Source organism: Pipistrellus kuhlii, unplaced genomic scaffold (assembly GCF_014108245.1).
Source record: "Pipistrellus kuhlii isolate mPipKuh1 unplaced genomic scaffold, mPipKuh1.p scaffold_m20_p_10, whole genome shotgun sequence".
Taxonomy (NCBI): Eukaryota; Metazoa; Chordata; class Mammalia; order Chiroptera; family Vespertilionidae; genus Pipistrellus; species Pipistrellus kuhlii.
This window is the reverse complement of record NW_023425405.1, coordinates 680,127-697,290: the sequence shown is the minus strand read 5'-3', so window position 1 is coordinate 697,290 and position 17,164 is coordinate 680,127. Positions and strand designations below refer to the sequence as shown.

Sequence of the window (17,164 nt, the reverse complement as noted above, 5' to 3'; positions counted from 1 at the left end):
AGAAGATGTGGTACATATACATAATAGAATACTACTCAGCCATAAGAAAATATGAAATACTTCCATTCAGGATAACACAGACAGACCTTGGAAGTATTATATTATGCTAAGTCAAATAAGTCAGGCAGAAAGAGCTAAGAACCATATGATTTTACTTTTACGGTAGAATTTAAAATTAAACTCATTGACACAAACAGCATCATAGTGGTTGTCAGAGAGAAATTGGTTGGGGGGAGGGAAGGGGGGGTGAGAGGGAGGGGTGCCTAATACATGGTGACTAAAGATGACTTAACTTTGGCTGGTGGGCACACAGTGCAATATACAAATCTTGTAACATCAAAATCCACACCTGAAACCTATATGTCCCTATTAACCATTGTCATCCCAATAAATTTAATTTTTTTTAAAGAAGAAAAGAAATCAGGTAAAATAAAGACTTTAAGCCAACAAATTTAAGAATTTCTTTTATTTCTTTCTGGAGATATATATATATATATATATATATATATATATATATATATATATATATATATATATTCTATTTTTCCAATGTCATTCACTTAAAAACAAAAACATTTACATTTCTCTCTCAATAGAATATAATTGGTAGGTAGTGGCAAAGGTGTCCCTTGAGCCAGGTTTACCTACAAATATTTTTCCACTTAAAATTTATGAATTATTCTTGGGATATTTCATACCCAAGCAACCTACAAATTGTTTGGATTGTGCTTTGACCCTCAGTATTCTACTTAAAAGAGTACTGGATTCTCACAATTTAGTTGGTCCCTCTTGAGAATATACATATATCTACAAAATTACAAGTGGCATACAAATTCAATTACAAAATTAAATTTATATAGTCTTCTTCTCCCTGATTACTATGGGTTGGTCATGAAAAAACAACACTCACCACTTTCACATGACAAATTATACTTATATGGGCAATCCTTGGTAGGAAAGAAGGAGTTAGGAAGTTAAGAAACTTTGGAGGAAAAACTTATAAAAGAATTCTTCAACAACAATTCTTCTTCCTACGCTATTAAAATCTGCATCAAGAAAACACAGTACCATTGTTTCCAGTACATTTTCAAAATCAAGCACCGAGGTAATAGGCGATGTTTTAATTTAGAAATAGAAATATAAAAGGTTTTAGAAATGTAGTATTTCCACTTCATGGAAAATAAGAAAATGATAATAAAACTATTTAGTCACTAACAAAATGGTAAAATTCTTACATACTTGAACACTTGAACACTTCACTAGTGTATGCTCAACAGACTTGTGGTTTCTCATGTCTTGTGAATATATTTTAAAAGTAATATATTAGCTTGTATAAAATGTATTATCCAATATATTTGTTTATCCCAGTGAGTTGTAGACATTGCTAACGATCCAGTATTTGAAAAATTTTGCCTGGACATAAGTAAAATAAAGTAGGAATAAATCATCTCATAGTCTGCACTACAAATAATGTAAGACTAGCTAGCAAAGTACAGGTAAGATTTCTATCAATTTGAACTAATAATGCTGGCCATAAAGTTTGAGGATTTACTTTTGCAATTTTAACAATTATTTATATTGATTCTAGTAGTAGTATTTATATTTCTTTTGGAAAAAAATTAAGAAATTTTTAATTAAATATTTAAAAATTATGTTTATAGAATACTTCTGTTAGTTAGATAAATATAGAATTCTAAAACTGGAATTCATGTTATTTATTCTTACCACCAGAGGCCAGTGCATGAAAATTCATGCACTTGGCGGGGTCCTTCAGCCCAGTCTGCAGCCTTTCACAGTTTGGAACCCCCCCGGGAGATGCCCAAATGATGGCTTAGGCCCGCTTCCTGTGGGATCAGACCTAAGCTGGCAGTCGGACATCCCTCTGGCAGCCCAGTCCAGGAGCCCATGGAGAGTAGACCTAAGCTGTTAGTCAGACATCCTTAATGCTGCCATGTAGGCAGGAGAGGGTCCCGCCACCACAGCTACACTGGCCAGCTACATTGATTGAGTGGGGCTCTCCCTGTGGAAATGCACTGACCAACAAAGGGCAGCTCCTGTGTTGAGCGTCTGCCCCCTGGTGATCAGTGTGCATCATAGCAACAGGTCATTTTGAGAGTCAATTTGTATATTACCCTTTTATTATATAAGATTGAGAATTGGTTCTACCTTGAGCATTTGAGCGATAGATCAGTAGCTGCTTGCTTATGCAGAGAAGGGTCACCCTGAATCTGTATCAGTGCTTGCCTTGGGTGCTAGAGAGAGAAGCCAACATGAAGGTACTGTATTTGATATCCTTTATTTAATCCAGAGCTTTATCTTTGAAGAGAAGGCATGTGATATTCACAAAAGCCATGTTCCTAGTTTTAGCCTCCCTATTCCACATCTAAGAGAAATATAAAGCCATTAAAATTGTTTGAGATAATCTCTTGTTTCTTACAAACCCCTGTTAATACATAACTAATGAAAGCATTTGTGTTTTTCCTGGCATTATCATCAAGGAAGTAAATATAATTTGTGTTTTCGTCCTAAATTACTTCTCTATCATTTCTTTAACATTTTTTGTAGACACTTCTCTTCACACTTATCAATTTGTCTTTCTTTTGATGAAATAGTCCCTTCCGTTTTTAGTTTTATTCTTGATCAAGAGAAGATTATAAGTATTATAACACCAAAAGGTGGATATTAAGTTCTAGTAGTTGATTTATTTATTATGAACTTCTCTTCTCATTAAGCACAAGTTTCTGCTTTCCTCCTTCCTCCAATTTATAAGTGGATATAATATGTCAAGTACTAAAAATAGCACACAATATGTAATTATTTACCTTAGGAAAACCTTCTGAGTATTTCTATAAATACCCACTTATAAATGCCAATGCTAATATACTCTCTTTAAATGTCTTTTAAAAAACAAATCCCTAATGAGTTACATATTATTTCTAATTTAAAAATTCTCCATTCATTTTCTTTACTTTTGTTTTCCTTTAGGGAAGGAAGGTAGAGGAAATCAAATAAGATCACATTCTGAACATAGATGATGAGCAAAGTTCTTGAGTAATTCAACATTCATTTTTTTTTTTAGCTTTTTATCATAGAGTGAGATAACAATTAAGAATTACAAGTTTTGTTCCCTTTAGACAGTGCTGAATAATTTCATGCAGGTTGATCACAGGACACAAATACAACATTCTTCACTCACTTATTTTAAAAATATAATATTATATTAGTTTTGGGTGTACGACATAGTGTTTAGACATTTATATAACTTGCAAAGTGACCACCCTGATAAATCTAGTACCCACCTTATACCATACATAATTATCAGAGCATTATTTGCTATTTCACAGTGCTGTACCTCACAACCCTGTGACTATTTTGTAACTACTAATTAGTACTTCTTAACCCGTCCTCCTTTCACACATACCATCCAACCCTTCTGCCAGCTGGCAGCTATCAAAATGTTCTCTGTATCTATGAGTTTATTTCTATCTCATGTGTTTGTATATTTTTGTTTTTTTATATTTCATAAATAGGTGTGATCATATGGCATTTGCCTTTCTCTATCTTCCTAATTTCACTGAGCAGAATAGCCACTAGGTCCATCCATGTTGTTGCTTATGACAAGAGTTCATTCTTTTTTTCAGGGCTGAGACATATTCCACTGTATATATGCACCCTTTCTTCTTTATACATTCATCTATGTAAGGATCTTTAGGTTGCTTCCATATCTTGGCTAATTTAAACAATGTTGCCTCTCAGAAAGGAAAAACTAGCTTAAATTTCTTTGTTCTTCATAATTTCACAGACAAAAAATTCTTTCTTACCAAAGATTTTAGCAACCTCAGTGTATGGTTTTGTTCATTTGTTATTAAGTCAAGAACTTTCACCTTTTCACTTAAAGGAAGCACTTTCTGGCTCCTCTTTGGCATAGCCGAACTGCCAGCATCACTCTTCTTGCACTTTGGTCCCTTTATTAAGTGAAATTGAGCACAGGAACTGCAATAGTGTGACTGTCTGTGTAATCACCAAGAAGGCTACTAAGTGACTAATGGGCAGGGAGCTTTTATAGTGTGGAAATACTGGGCAAAGAGATGCTTCACGTCTTGGGAAGGACAGGGCAGGGTGGTTCAAGATTTTACCAAAATACTCAGAACTGTTTGCTATTTAAAACATATGAACCATTTACATTGTGAATTTTTCATTTAATGTTTTTAGATCATGGTTGACCATAGGTAAGTTAAATTCTGATGGCGGGGGGGAGGGGGGGGAGGAAACTTCACATAATGGGGGATGATTGTATTTCTTTCTTTATTTATTTTTTAAATATGTTTTTATTGATTTTGGAGAGAGAGCAGGAAATAGAGAAACATCAGTATGAGAGAGAAACATCCATTAGTTGCCTCCTATATACACCCCAACTAGGGATCAAACCCACAACCTGGGTATGTTCTGTAATGAGGTAATGAAACAACAACTTTTTGGTGCCTAGAATGATTCTCACCCAGCTGAGCCACATTGGCCAGAGCCTATATTACTTTTATTTAATTGTCCGTTTTCCCCACTGACTTGTGAGAACTCTGAGAACAGGGACTCTGTCTTGTTTATTGTGGTGATTTAGTACAATATTTGTAAAAATCATTCTATTTCCTTCACCTTGTTTAACCTCCTGAATTCCCCATCTCAAGTAATGTGGGTCCCATCTTTAAATTCTTGATTAAAAGCCTCTGCCTCATTCAGATATATTCCCCTAGATAGTAGCAAAAAATGCTACTTGCATATAAAACAAATACAAAATAGAAATATAACTTCTACAATATATAATAAAGCCTAAATGACTGTTGTGGTGGAATGACCAGAATGACCAGAATGACCGGTCCTTATGATGTGCACTGACCACCAGGGGGCAGACACTCAATGCAGAAGCTGCCTCCTAGTGGTCAGTGCACTCTCACAAGGGGAGCTTCACTCAGCCAGAAGCTGGGCTCATGGCTGGTGAGCACAATAGCAGTAGCGGGAGCCTCTTTTGCCTCCGCAGCAGTGCTAAGGAAGGAGCAGTGAGCCGAGTGGTAAAGAGCTGTGAGCAGATGGGCAGTAAGGAGTAAGGGGTTTCGGACTGCGAGAGGGATGTCCACCTGCTGGCTTAGGCCCATTCCCAATAGGCCTAAGCCAGCAGACAGACATCCCCCGAAGGGTTCTGGGCTGTGAGAGGGTGCAGGCCAGGATGAGGGATGACCCTCCCCCAAGTGCACAAATTTTGTGCACTGGGCCTCTAGTTTTATTATATTCTATGTATTCCTTGGCATATATATTTAAATTATTTTAGGTATTTTTAGCTTAGTTAGGGGTGTCAAACTCAATCAGAGAAGGGGCCAAAATCTAAAATCCAGCCTAAATCGCAGGCCGAATGGTTTACTGAACAGTCATAAACTGTCATTGTGATGGAAACTCAGCGGAGTGCAGTGATGACAGCGCGGTGCGGGCCACATTGCAAGGCCTGGCGGGATGGATTTGGCCCGCGGGCCTTGTGTTTAACACACATGGATAAAGTAACATCCTCTGATGTAATGTTTGGAACTGTTCACTTAATATAGTTTGGTAAGATTTATTCATATTGTTGTAGTTCTCTGTAGTTTATCATCTTTGAGCGGTATATAATATTTCTTTGTGTTATGACATAGTTTTTTGTTTACTCATTTAATGTGCATTTGGGTGGATTCAAGCTTATGCTGTTGATAGCAATTTTTATCAATTAAGTGGTATAAAAGAGCAACTTTTTCTTTCTATGCCATTTAATAATGCTGACCATCTCTTTATGTACTTGTTTGCTAAGTGTATTTTATCTTCTATGAAGTGTCTGTCCCTCTCCCTGATTCTTTTGAAACCTATGTGCTTTCTCATTGGTTTGTATGAGTTCTTTACATATTTCAGCATGTATTTGTGTTGATTTTTCACAATGCAAGCATCTTATCCAAGTTTGTAATTTATGCTTTTTCTTATAAATATATCTTTCTTAAAATTATATTTATTGTTGAAGTTTTACAGAGGTACCCTTTTTCAGATGTACCACAGCTTTTTTATCCACTCATTTACTAATGGATATTTGGGTTGTTTCCAGATCTTAGCTATGAACATAGAGGTACATATATACTTTCTGCATGATGTTTCAGGATATTCAATTAATATTTGACAAAGAAGGCAAAAGCATACAGTGGAGTAAAAACAGCCTCTTCAATAAATGGTGTTGGGAAAATTGAACAGGTACATGTAAAATAATGAAACTAGACTACCAACACAAACAATACAGAGGAATAAATTCAAAATGGATAAAAGACTTAAATGTAAATTTTGAAACCATAAAAATCCTAGAAGAAAATGTAAAAAGAAAAATCTCAGACATCTCACATAGCAGAATTTTCACTGATACATCTCCTAGGGCAAGTGAAACAAAGAGAGAAATAAACAAATGGTACTACATCAAACTAAAAAGCTTCTGCACAACAAAAGAAACCATCATCAAAATGAAAAGGGAACCCATTGTCTGAGAGAATGTATTTGTTAGAGATTCATCTTGTAAAGTGTTAATTTCCATGATATATATATAGTACTCATACAACTCAACAAAAGAAAAATAATCCAATTTAAAAATGGGTAAGGACTTGAATACACACTTCTCCAAAACAGATATATGAATGGCCAAGAGACATGAAAAAATGGTCAATGTTACTAAGCATCAAAGAGATGCACATTAAAATGACAATGAAGTATCACCTCACACCTGCCAGAATGGCTATTATCAATAAATCAACAATCAAGAGCTGTAGAGGATGTGGAGAAAAGGGAACCCTAGTACACTGCCAGGTGATTGCAGACTGGTGAAGCCACAGCGGAAAACAATGTGGAGTTTTCTCAAAAAAGTAAAAAGGAGCTCCAATTTTGATCCCGTGATCCCACTTCTAGGAATATATCCTAAGAATCCTGAAACACCACTCAGAAATAGGATATCTTTTAATGAACAAGTTTTAAATTTTGAGAAAGTTAAACTGATAATTTATTTTGAGATCTGAAAGATATTTACATTTATTTTGTACTAACAATTTTAAGGTTTTTGACATTTAAGATGGTAATTGATCTTGCGTTGATTTTTGAATAGATAGTGTGGTAATTTCATTTTTTCCCATAAGAGTTGCATTTTCCCTATCTCCATTTACTAAAAAGTTCCTTATTTCCTTGTTGTCTGACACGCTATGTTTATCATATACCAAAGTTGAATGTGTTTAGATCTATCACTAAGTTTCTCAGTCCTCATCTGTCTTGGTGCCAAAATAGCTCTCTTAAGTAAATCTTCATAAAAACTCTTAAAATCAGGTATAGTAGGTACCTGCTTTTTCTCATAAATATTCCAGCTATCTTTAGCCCCATACTTACTTTCTTTAGAATCATATTTTAAAATTTAGTGAAAAATTCTATTTGAATTTTTATTAGAATCTAATCGAAAATAGATAATTTGAGAGAGAATATCTTCATACTACGTTCTTCTTATCTATAAACATGGTATATATTTCTCAGTTTTTCTATGACTTGACACTATTTTATTAATTGGAATTCTTACTACACTTCTTAGGGTTTTTTTAATATACATTAAATTCATCTATTTCAGCTTCTCTTTCTTGTATTTATCATTGAATCTAATATTCCCCCTAAATTTGTGTATAATAAATACAAAATATGTTACCTAATTATTTGTGCCCAAAATGAGTTGAAAACAGGGTCCTTTCCTTTTGATGCAATCATTTTTTAAAAAAATAAGATAGTTTAGAGAATTGAGTTTAAAAAAAACAAACAAAAAAAAACCAATTGCTAGCCCTGGCTGATTTGGCTTAGTGCAGTGGTTGGCAAACTGTGGATCGCAAGCCACATGCGGCTCTTTGGCCTCTTGAATGTGGCTCTTCTACAAAATACCATGTGTGGGCGCACACGTACAGTGTGATTGAAACTTCGTGGCCCATGCCCAAAAGTCAGTTTTTGGCTCCCAAAAGAAATTTCTGTTGTACTGTTGATATTTGGCTCTACTGACTAATGCATTTGCCGACCATTGACTTAGTGGATAGAGTATCGGCTCATAGATTGAAGGGTCTAGGGTTTGATTCCAGTCAAGGGCACATACTTTGGTTCCAGGTTCAATCCTGGGCTCTGGGCTCTCACATTAATGTTCTGTCTCTCGCCCTCCCTTTCCCTCTCTCTGAAAATCAATGGAAAAATATCTATGGTGAGGATTAACAACAACAACAAAATTGATAACATTTTGGTTAGGCAAAAACAAAAGGCTTTCAATGACTATCATTGCTCCTCTACAAGTGAAATTTATTTTCTGCATTGTTATGGGAATAAAGAGGAAGTAGGAACAATTAAGTGATGTTTAATGGTTTATATATTTTTAAACCCTAGATATTATGTATATGGAGAAGGAAAAATGTGTCAGTTTGCAATTATATTCCACAAAAATATACTTTTACATACTTATTGGTGTCATTAAACAAGATAGATTTATAGATTAATTCAGTATCAATTATTTAAATACTACTATTGAAATTGTATTTATATAGAAACATTATTTTCATTCATGGATCCACTGGAAGTTATCAAATATTTTAAGTTAACTTAAATTAAGCATCATAAAAACAAATAAAACTGAATTACTTTCTTAGTCTGGATGAAAGAATTTGCAATTTTTTCATGATTTGTTGAAGTAAGATTAGCCTATCTGGGATTTGGATCAACATTGTCTATTGAAAAATAGACTATTACACATATTTATCAGTCATTGCCAACTCTCTAGATTTTGCTTATTGTAGATTTAGCTGAAACAAAACAAGAAAATCTGATACATTGACTTATGACATAAGTGGGCTTTTTCACTAAAGTTTTGTTTTTATTTTTCTGAGTGTCATGGACAAATCTAAATGTAATGATGCCACAAAAACACCTATAAACAGATTACATTTGAAAGTAGAAGGTAGTTATCTTTCTCAATCAGTATGCAGAATATAAGAGAAAGGAGAGTGTAACTTGAATCATTTTAAAGAAAGAAAATATATGCTTTCGTATGAGCAATCTGAAGTCTTGGTTGTAAAATTTGCCTGTGGCAATATACTCAGAAAGTCTTTTAACTGAATATAAATTTAGCTGCCTTTCAGTTTTTAGTGAGCTTAATGTGTTTTTCTTCTCCTTTTTTAGAAAGAAATAGCTAATGTTATATCAATCCAAGTGAATTTTGATTAAGATAGAACACAAAAAAAATAAAAATTGGGATGTTAGAAAGCAATTTCCATGGCCACAAATGAACTGTCAGTTCATAAAACTTTACCAATTAAACTAATAGGAAAAACATTCTCACTTGCAAACATCAAATTCATTAATGATGGGATAGTTTACATTTACTTTTATTTTGGTTATAAAAGTTTTAATACAGGCAACATATTCTTTTTTAGAAATGTGGCATTATGTAAATTACTTTTGATTTTTTTCTACAATAATACATACCTTTGCATCATTCTGAGGGATCAATTTTATTTGAAAAAATATACAAAGTAATAAAAGAAAAGATGAAAGTTTACATAAAATTGATTTGGTTTGATATTGGTTTGAAATCCCCCTTTATGGAAATACTTAGAAGATATTTTCCCAGGAAAATGTATAACGTCTTGTTTTAAATTTAACAGTAAAGAAGAATCATCAGTAACATCAGATGAGCATAATTTTGAGAACTCAAAGACTACAGGTAATCTTATTTTAACTGTTAAACAGAATCTGTCACTTTTGTTAAAACCTACAATTACAACAATCTTACATAGGTACACTTATATTAACTTTTCAGATACCCATATCCCAATAATCGTTTGTTCCCAAGAGGATAAGGAAGACTTGGAAACCGGCATTCAACATGTAAAAGATGTAAACAGGGACCAGGATGAACACGACAGGAAAGAATTAGAGCTGAGGGTAAGTGCTCCGATTGCCACGTTATTAGAGAAGATGAATCCATTTATGCTTCAAAGATGCTGCAGTGCTGGCCTTTCAATAGCTTCCACTAAAGTGGTTTGCAAATGTGAAAGCACAGCCCATTCTGTCCTTGCATCCCTGGCCTGATCAACAAGACACTTTGATTTCCATGTGCTGCTTCTGCTCTGTACAGTGGTAAATAGCATTCATTTTTTTTTCTCTCTCTCTACCAGAAGCTCTAAGTAATAGTTTGTAGGAATTACAGAAGAGGTAGAGCTATTCTGATGTGCATTTCTAATCTTTGTGACAAGTGTACACTTAGCATAAACTTATCTGTAAGGTGAGAGGGCTGCACTAAATGATGTTAGGGTTCTGTCCAGCACAAGTATTGCATTTAGCAGCATTTTTTCCTACTTACATCTTTGTGAGAATCTCAATGTTCTATATCATTGGATAGTGTTAAATTACAAAATAAGGAAAAAATGTCCTGTGCCATATTTTTAAACAAGAAACAAGTGCAGTACTGTAAAATGTAGTATTATATTTGTTATAAATTTCACACTTGGTGAACATTCAATCTATTTGAAATTTTGGGGGGATGGTTTAGATAGCATTTTTATTACAAAGGAAGAAATAGGAGAAATGAATCACATAATGTAATTTATCCTTTACTGTAGTTGGTTGGAGATCTTGTCATTAAAATACATAGATTCATAATCATCTAAGATTAAAATTTGCTTTTTCAAGTGTCAGGGCTGAAACAGAAAAGAAATAAAGCTCATCCTTTCTTCCCACATATTCTCCCCTTTCTCTAGTGATATGGAGGCTGCATCACTGAAGTATGCAATTTTCTTTACTCTAACTTTAAAAAACTACAAAGTTGTCACCCATTGTGAGAATTCTCAGCAGCTGAAAGTTAACATTGCCATTTTTTTTTCAAACAACAGAATATAATGAAAGAGCCTTAAAAAATCACATACTTCACCAATACATCTCATTACAATGAGCAGGCTCAAATATAAAAGTTTGTTTAGGAGTTACTGAGATTGAATGTCCAATAAATGAACAGGGAGCTATAATTTAGAAGCTAATTTGCTCCATGCTGACATTAATGCATAAAACAATGAAGCTCCATAATAGATGGAAATACAACCAAATCTGTGGAACCCACAGGCATTGGCTTACAAGACAGCTGTGCAGTTGACAAGTAACATGAGCCTTATGTGAGAAGAAGGGGAAAACGTAAGATTTGCATATAATTATCGAGATCATGCAAATGTCAGTTATGAGGAGAGGGAAAAAAAACACACACACAGGCATCTCACTGTTAAATCCTGACAGTTGGCATCACTGAAGAGCTCAAATACATTTGAGTACCAGTTGGCAGAGGGTCATTAAAACAGAATTTGCAGAGACATTAACTCCCTCACTTTTCTTTGAGTGACGTTTTGCTATTAATAGTTTGCAGAGGCTTTGCAGAAAACATATTAATAAGAGAAACTGTAATGGGGGCACCTACAGCAAGTGTGAATGCAGCAAAGGGCACCCAGGAAGCTGCTCTCTAATTGATTAGCATGGAGCTATCAATGTGTATATCCTAGGTGAGGAGAAAGTGCAATGACAAGCAAGAATAGTTGAATAATACAATGTGATATTTGGAAGCTGGGAAGAAGAGTGATTAATTTTGGCCCCTTTTCTTATTAATATGATTCCCAAGTCATAGCCTGCAAGGATTCCCCCTCAAAAAAACACCTAGCTTCCAGGATTTGTACTGAATCCACAAATGAAATGAGCCAAGGAAATCTACCAATAATCAGTAGCCAAATTAATGAGGTCTATCTAATTCATTTTGTATATTTAAAACCAGTTGGTCATTATTTCTTGTTGTTTTTATTCCTTAAGATAAATCAAGACTTAATAAGAAGCACTGCTTCCAGGGATGAAAAGAATACATTTCCAACAGATCCAATCAATTTTCCAAGTAAGGGTGAGGTGAAAGAGAAGAAGCATATTCATGATGAAGTATACAGTGACTTGCTTAAAAGGACTTTGCCTCCAAGTTCATCAGCAGAAAGCTCCTTAAAGAGAGATTTTCATAGCAACGAAAAATATTTCTCAGGAAATGAGTGTAGTCATCAACCTTCAGAGGAAATCACTTCAGATATGAGAAAAACCAAGCCATCTTTGGGAAATACTGGTAGGGATGACTTGGTGCAATTACATGTTAGCAACAAAGAAGTATTGGATGATAATGCCAATCCAGCTCAAAGGAGGGTCAATGTGCAAATATCTTGTCCTTCTTCGGATCAACTAATGGAAGGCAACCTTAATAAAAAACATGAAGGAGGAGCTATGAGAATTAAAATGAAAGATTTGGAATGTTCAAGAAGAGATTTCCATTCAGATTTCCACTTGGAAGGATCAATAGAAAAGGGATCTTCCAAGAAAGATTATGGAAATGGTAAGAATGAGAAGCAAAGAATGCATCTGGGTGTTAGTGAAAAACAAAGCAAAAATTCTCAGTCAATCTTACATGACCAAGAAAAGATAAGCCACTCTGAAATAAGTGTGAAAGAGACTGGAGCTAGTAGCAGAGGACTAACTGTTCTGCAGAGTAAGGACATCTCAACTCCCAACCAGGCAGTCAGAGAAGATCCATTTCAATCACCAAGAGGAAGTCTAAGTTGGGGAGAAGCTGTGTCAACAACCACAGAGCATGATCTCTCAATTAGCAAAGGCACTACTTCGGGAGAGATGCCTACTCAAGTTGGTTCATCAAGAAATGGAAATATTTCGAAGAATGATTACCTTTTCCAAGTTGAAGAAGAAAATGTAAGTAGGATTAATCCTGAAAATCAGAATAAGAACAAACACCGTAAAAAACGATGGAATTTTCTGGAAAGTCAGGGAAAAGCAATAGAGAGTAAGACAAATACAACCCAGCAGATCAAACAACACACAGATAGTGAAGATACCTGTGGGGGAAGAGATAATACGAGGAGTCTGACTGCTACTCCTACAGAGAAGTTGTTTACCTGCCAGGAAGCAGTGAGCTCTGAACTGTCTCCTCCAGCTGATCATGATATGACTGAGAAAGCAGGAGCAGGTACTGCTTATCTAATTAAGACAATATCAGAAAGTACTCTAGAAAGCATGTCTGCTGGAGAAAAAGCAGTAATTGCTAAGCTACCTCAAGAGACGGCGCGAAGTGACAGGCCCATCGAGGTAAAGGAAATAGCCTTTGATCCACATGAAGGGAGAAATGATGATTCACATTATACCTTTTGTCAAGGAGCTACAGTAGGTGTAACCTGTGATGATGGTTTTGAAAAAACATCATATTTAGATATTTGTAATGTACATGTAGATGAAATGGAGAGTGAAGAAGCCATATCTACGCACAATCCTGCAAAGACACATGACAGGAAGAAACATGGCACTGGGACTATAACACCTGTAGAGGAATCCTTACAGGTCATTAGAAGCAATCAAAAAGCAGCCTCAAAACTGGATTTGGGACTGTCACCAGTGGATAAAGAAATATTTTCAGAAAATAGAGACCCTGGGCAGGTCCACGAATTATCAAAGGAAATGGGTACAGGTGCTATTCTTCAGTCTGCTTTAAATGCAGACACTCATAGGGCATCTGAGAATGGCTCTCCTGTTTCCAATCACCATGCTAAAACCTCAGTGTCATCTTATGAGCAGGCAGTTGCTGTAGATAATACAGTTAGTACCATGGCTCTCCAATCTATTCGTACTAAATCAGAATATAATTGTAATCCAGCAAGCGGAATCCAGGGTATTGGCAAATCCCCGCATGCTGGGGATACAATTGAAGAAGTTTCCAAAAGTTCAGTGAGATCAGTGAGCAGGAAAGAAACACATAGAGGAGAATGCAGTGTGGAAAAGTGTGTAGGGCCACTGGTTTCAATCTCTGATGCTGTTGAAAACACAACAGAGGTCAGGCACAGAATTGAAGGCGTATTAAACTCTGGACAAGCACCGTGTTTTTCAGGTGACAAGGAATCTGAGAGCTCTGCTTCTGCTAACCTCCCTGCCCACGAAAGTCAAGCTCAAAGCAGTCAATCTCTGCTTTTGAAATGCACCAACTCAAAAATATCTTATTTCCTATTGTTTCTGATATTTCTTGTGACCATCTACCAGTATGACTTAATGATTGGCTTGGCCTTCTATCTTTTGTCATTGTACTGGCTCTCCTGGGAAGGGGGGAGACAAAGGGAGTCTGTCAGAAAGAAGTAGCCTCAGCTCTACTCTGACTCTCTCGTCAAAGATAAGCTATTTAGCCCCAAACGTTTGGGTTGCTGAAAAAGACTATTCATTATTCAAAGAGCCAGTGCAGTTTTTCCTCTTAAAGGCTCATTTAAAATGGAATGCGTATGAAGTTTGCTCCTTCATATAAGTAATTATCCTATATAGGACCATTATGTTTGGATCATTAAATACCTATATGAATATGAGATCTGAAGCACGTCAGGCTGAAATTAGGTACAGCTGTTGCTCCTTCCCAGGCTGTGAAGTTGCAATGCTTCACGTCTCTTCACCACTTCAAGTGCCATTTCTTGCATTCATTACTTTTGCAGTAAAGCTTCATTTCCCCCCCCCTGAGAATATTTTTTCCCTCTATGGTTTTTAAAAATGGATAAAACATGGACAACAGCAGGGGACTTTTACTGTTTTTTTTTTCTTTTTTTTCTTCAGTATTGGCCATGAAATTTGCATTTACCCCTGTATCATTTTATCATCACATTTTGATAGATCTTTCAACTTCAATTTAAGATTTTTAAGAACAACACAGTCGTGTATTAAGATATGTGAACTAAAATAGAAGGAACACGTGACTTGCTTAAATAATGCTTTATGCATACACATACCTTTCACCTCCTTTAAACCACAAAAGCTGGGCATTCATAAGCCAAATCTGAGAAAGAATGAAACAATTTGGAGATGACCTTTCAATTCTACAAAATGTTGTGGGTGGCCTGTTTTTAATCTGCTTTTCTCGTATAAAGAGAGACTGTGCAACATAATTGAATGATGTCAATATCAATTATTATTCAAAGTTGAAAATTTAAAAGTTCTACAAACATTGCTTTATAAGGAATTGTACATATAGAAATTTAATTAATAGTAATAATTTTAAAATTCTTCCAAAAGAACTGTTCTACTTGGTAGTATTTTTTGTCCTCAAATTTTTTTTAATCTTTTCTCATTATAATACAATGAATTATTCCTCCAGGTTCATTTAGACAACAAACAACTAATCATTGGTGATATTTATTATATAATGATCAGGTTGTTAGGTAATAGCTCACAATGTAAACTAGGCAAATAAGTAATATGGAAATCTGCTGAGGGAGATGACCCACAATAGCAGTGCTTTGGGCTGTTGTTATTATCTATGTCTAAGTCTGTGAAATAATGAACTAGTTATTTTAGGCACAAGGGGATAGTGCAAAGATTCTTATACAGTTGATTTAAATAACCATTTATTGAGTGACTACTATATGAAAAACCCTGCGCTCTGTTCTATGGCAGAGCATTCTCTTTGATACCCTGAAAGACTAGTCCTCAAAAGGAGGCATAAGTATGTAGTTAGACACTTATGACTTAGGAGTATGTGAAAGAGTCACATTGAGGGGGCCCCTTTGGGTGATTTTTTTTCCATAAGAACTTTTTTTTCATAGAGCATATAGCATTGATCTTCAGAAAGAAAAATGTTTTTTTGTTTATTTACCTGTAAAGGTGAATCCAATGAGTAAAACTTGCATATATCATTCCACACATCTAAGAAACATTCATTTATGAGAAGATAAGATTAGAGTGAAACATTTTAACTGACTTTCATGTGGTAGTAAATGAAAGTTGAATAAATATAAACATCTTGAAGTAGAACTTAGGGCGGTTGTTCGATTGAGAAAGCACATTGTTATTAAATACAAGTGGAATACTATAGGCTGTACCTATAATATTCTCTCTAAAATTGCTGTCCTGATAACTTTGTTGACAGATTTAAAACTACAATGGAATTAAGGTTAACATTTCTTCAGTTCTTAATAGTTTGGTTTTTTCATTCTACCTTTAAGAATTTCGGTCAAAATACCATATATTTCTACTTCAAAGAATACTATTACTTCATGAACACAGGTACATGGACTGTAATTATTCCCTTATGCATAAAAGAATGTAACTTATTTTGTTTATTTGACTTTTGGTAACATAAATGTATTAACATTCTCATACATTTTTGTAATATGACAATCAAAGAGTCTAAATAGTTGTGTATTTTTCTGCATGCAATAAAGAAAAAAATTGATGATTTACTTGATTTTGCAAACATTACTTACAAAGCATTTGAAATCATAGTCCTAAGAACTTATAAAACTATTGGTAGGTGGAGAGATAGATTGTTGGACCATGTTTTGGTCACATTGCTATGTTAAACAAGAAAAGCAGATCTCAGAAAGAACTGTCAAAGCCTGGCTAATCAAGACTTGGTTGTTAACCATCAGGGCAAGTGGTCTCTGCAAAGCATAGCGGCTTTCACCGTGTCTTCTCAAGTCTTAGTGAAGAGCCCAAAGAGGGTGTGGCATGAGAATAAGCGAAGGGAAATGCATTGCACACTTGCATCTTATAGTGGGTGATGTATGAAATGTGATGTATGAGACCATCACCTTTTATCTTGCTGTGCTTCTAACTATTAGAAACAAAATTATGAAAATATGAAAATAAATTGGCAACTCTAGCAAGTATAGGTAGAAAAATCATCTTAAAAATTCACATCTGTATAGCTGTAAAAAAAAAAAAAAAAAAAAAAAAAAAAAAAAAAAAAGGAAGGAACTCCTCCCTTTGAGGCAGCATGAAGGGATCTGGAGAGTGTAATGCTAAGTGCAATAAGCCAGTCAGAGAAAGACAAATATCTCACTTATATGTGGAATCTAAGGAACAAAATAAATTGATGAACAAAATAGATCCAGAGACATGGAAGCATGAAACAGGTGGAAAAATCTTTGAAGGAAGGGGGTGAGGTCAGGAAGAAATTAACCAAAGAATTTATATTTGCATACATGCATAACCCATGGACATAGATAATAATGTGGTAGGTTGGGAGATGATGGGTGGGGAGAGTAGAAAGTGGAGTGGAGGG

The 17,164-nt window shown here is 35.0% G+C and overlaps 1 protein-coding gene across 1 annotated transcript in view; it reads left to right on the top strand.

Annotated features, from left to right (window-relative positions):
• The window catches only part of PPP1R3A (protein phosphatase 1 regulatory subunit 3A), a 42,326-nt gene extending 25,986 nt beyond the window's left edge, over nt 1–16,340 (top strand). The window contains exons 2-4 of the mRNA XM_036424670.2: nt 9,717–9,775; nt 9,872–9,996; nt 11,899–16,340. Coding sequence (XP_036280563.1) covers nt 9,717–9,775; nt 9,872–9,996; nt 11,899–14,259 — 2,545 coding nt within the window. The 3' untranslated portion in view covers nt 14,260–16,340. The remainder of the gene's footprint in view (nt 1–9,716; nt 9,776–9,871; nt 9,997–11,898) is intronic.
• Nucleotides 16,341–17,164: the final 824 nt, after the last annotated feature.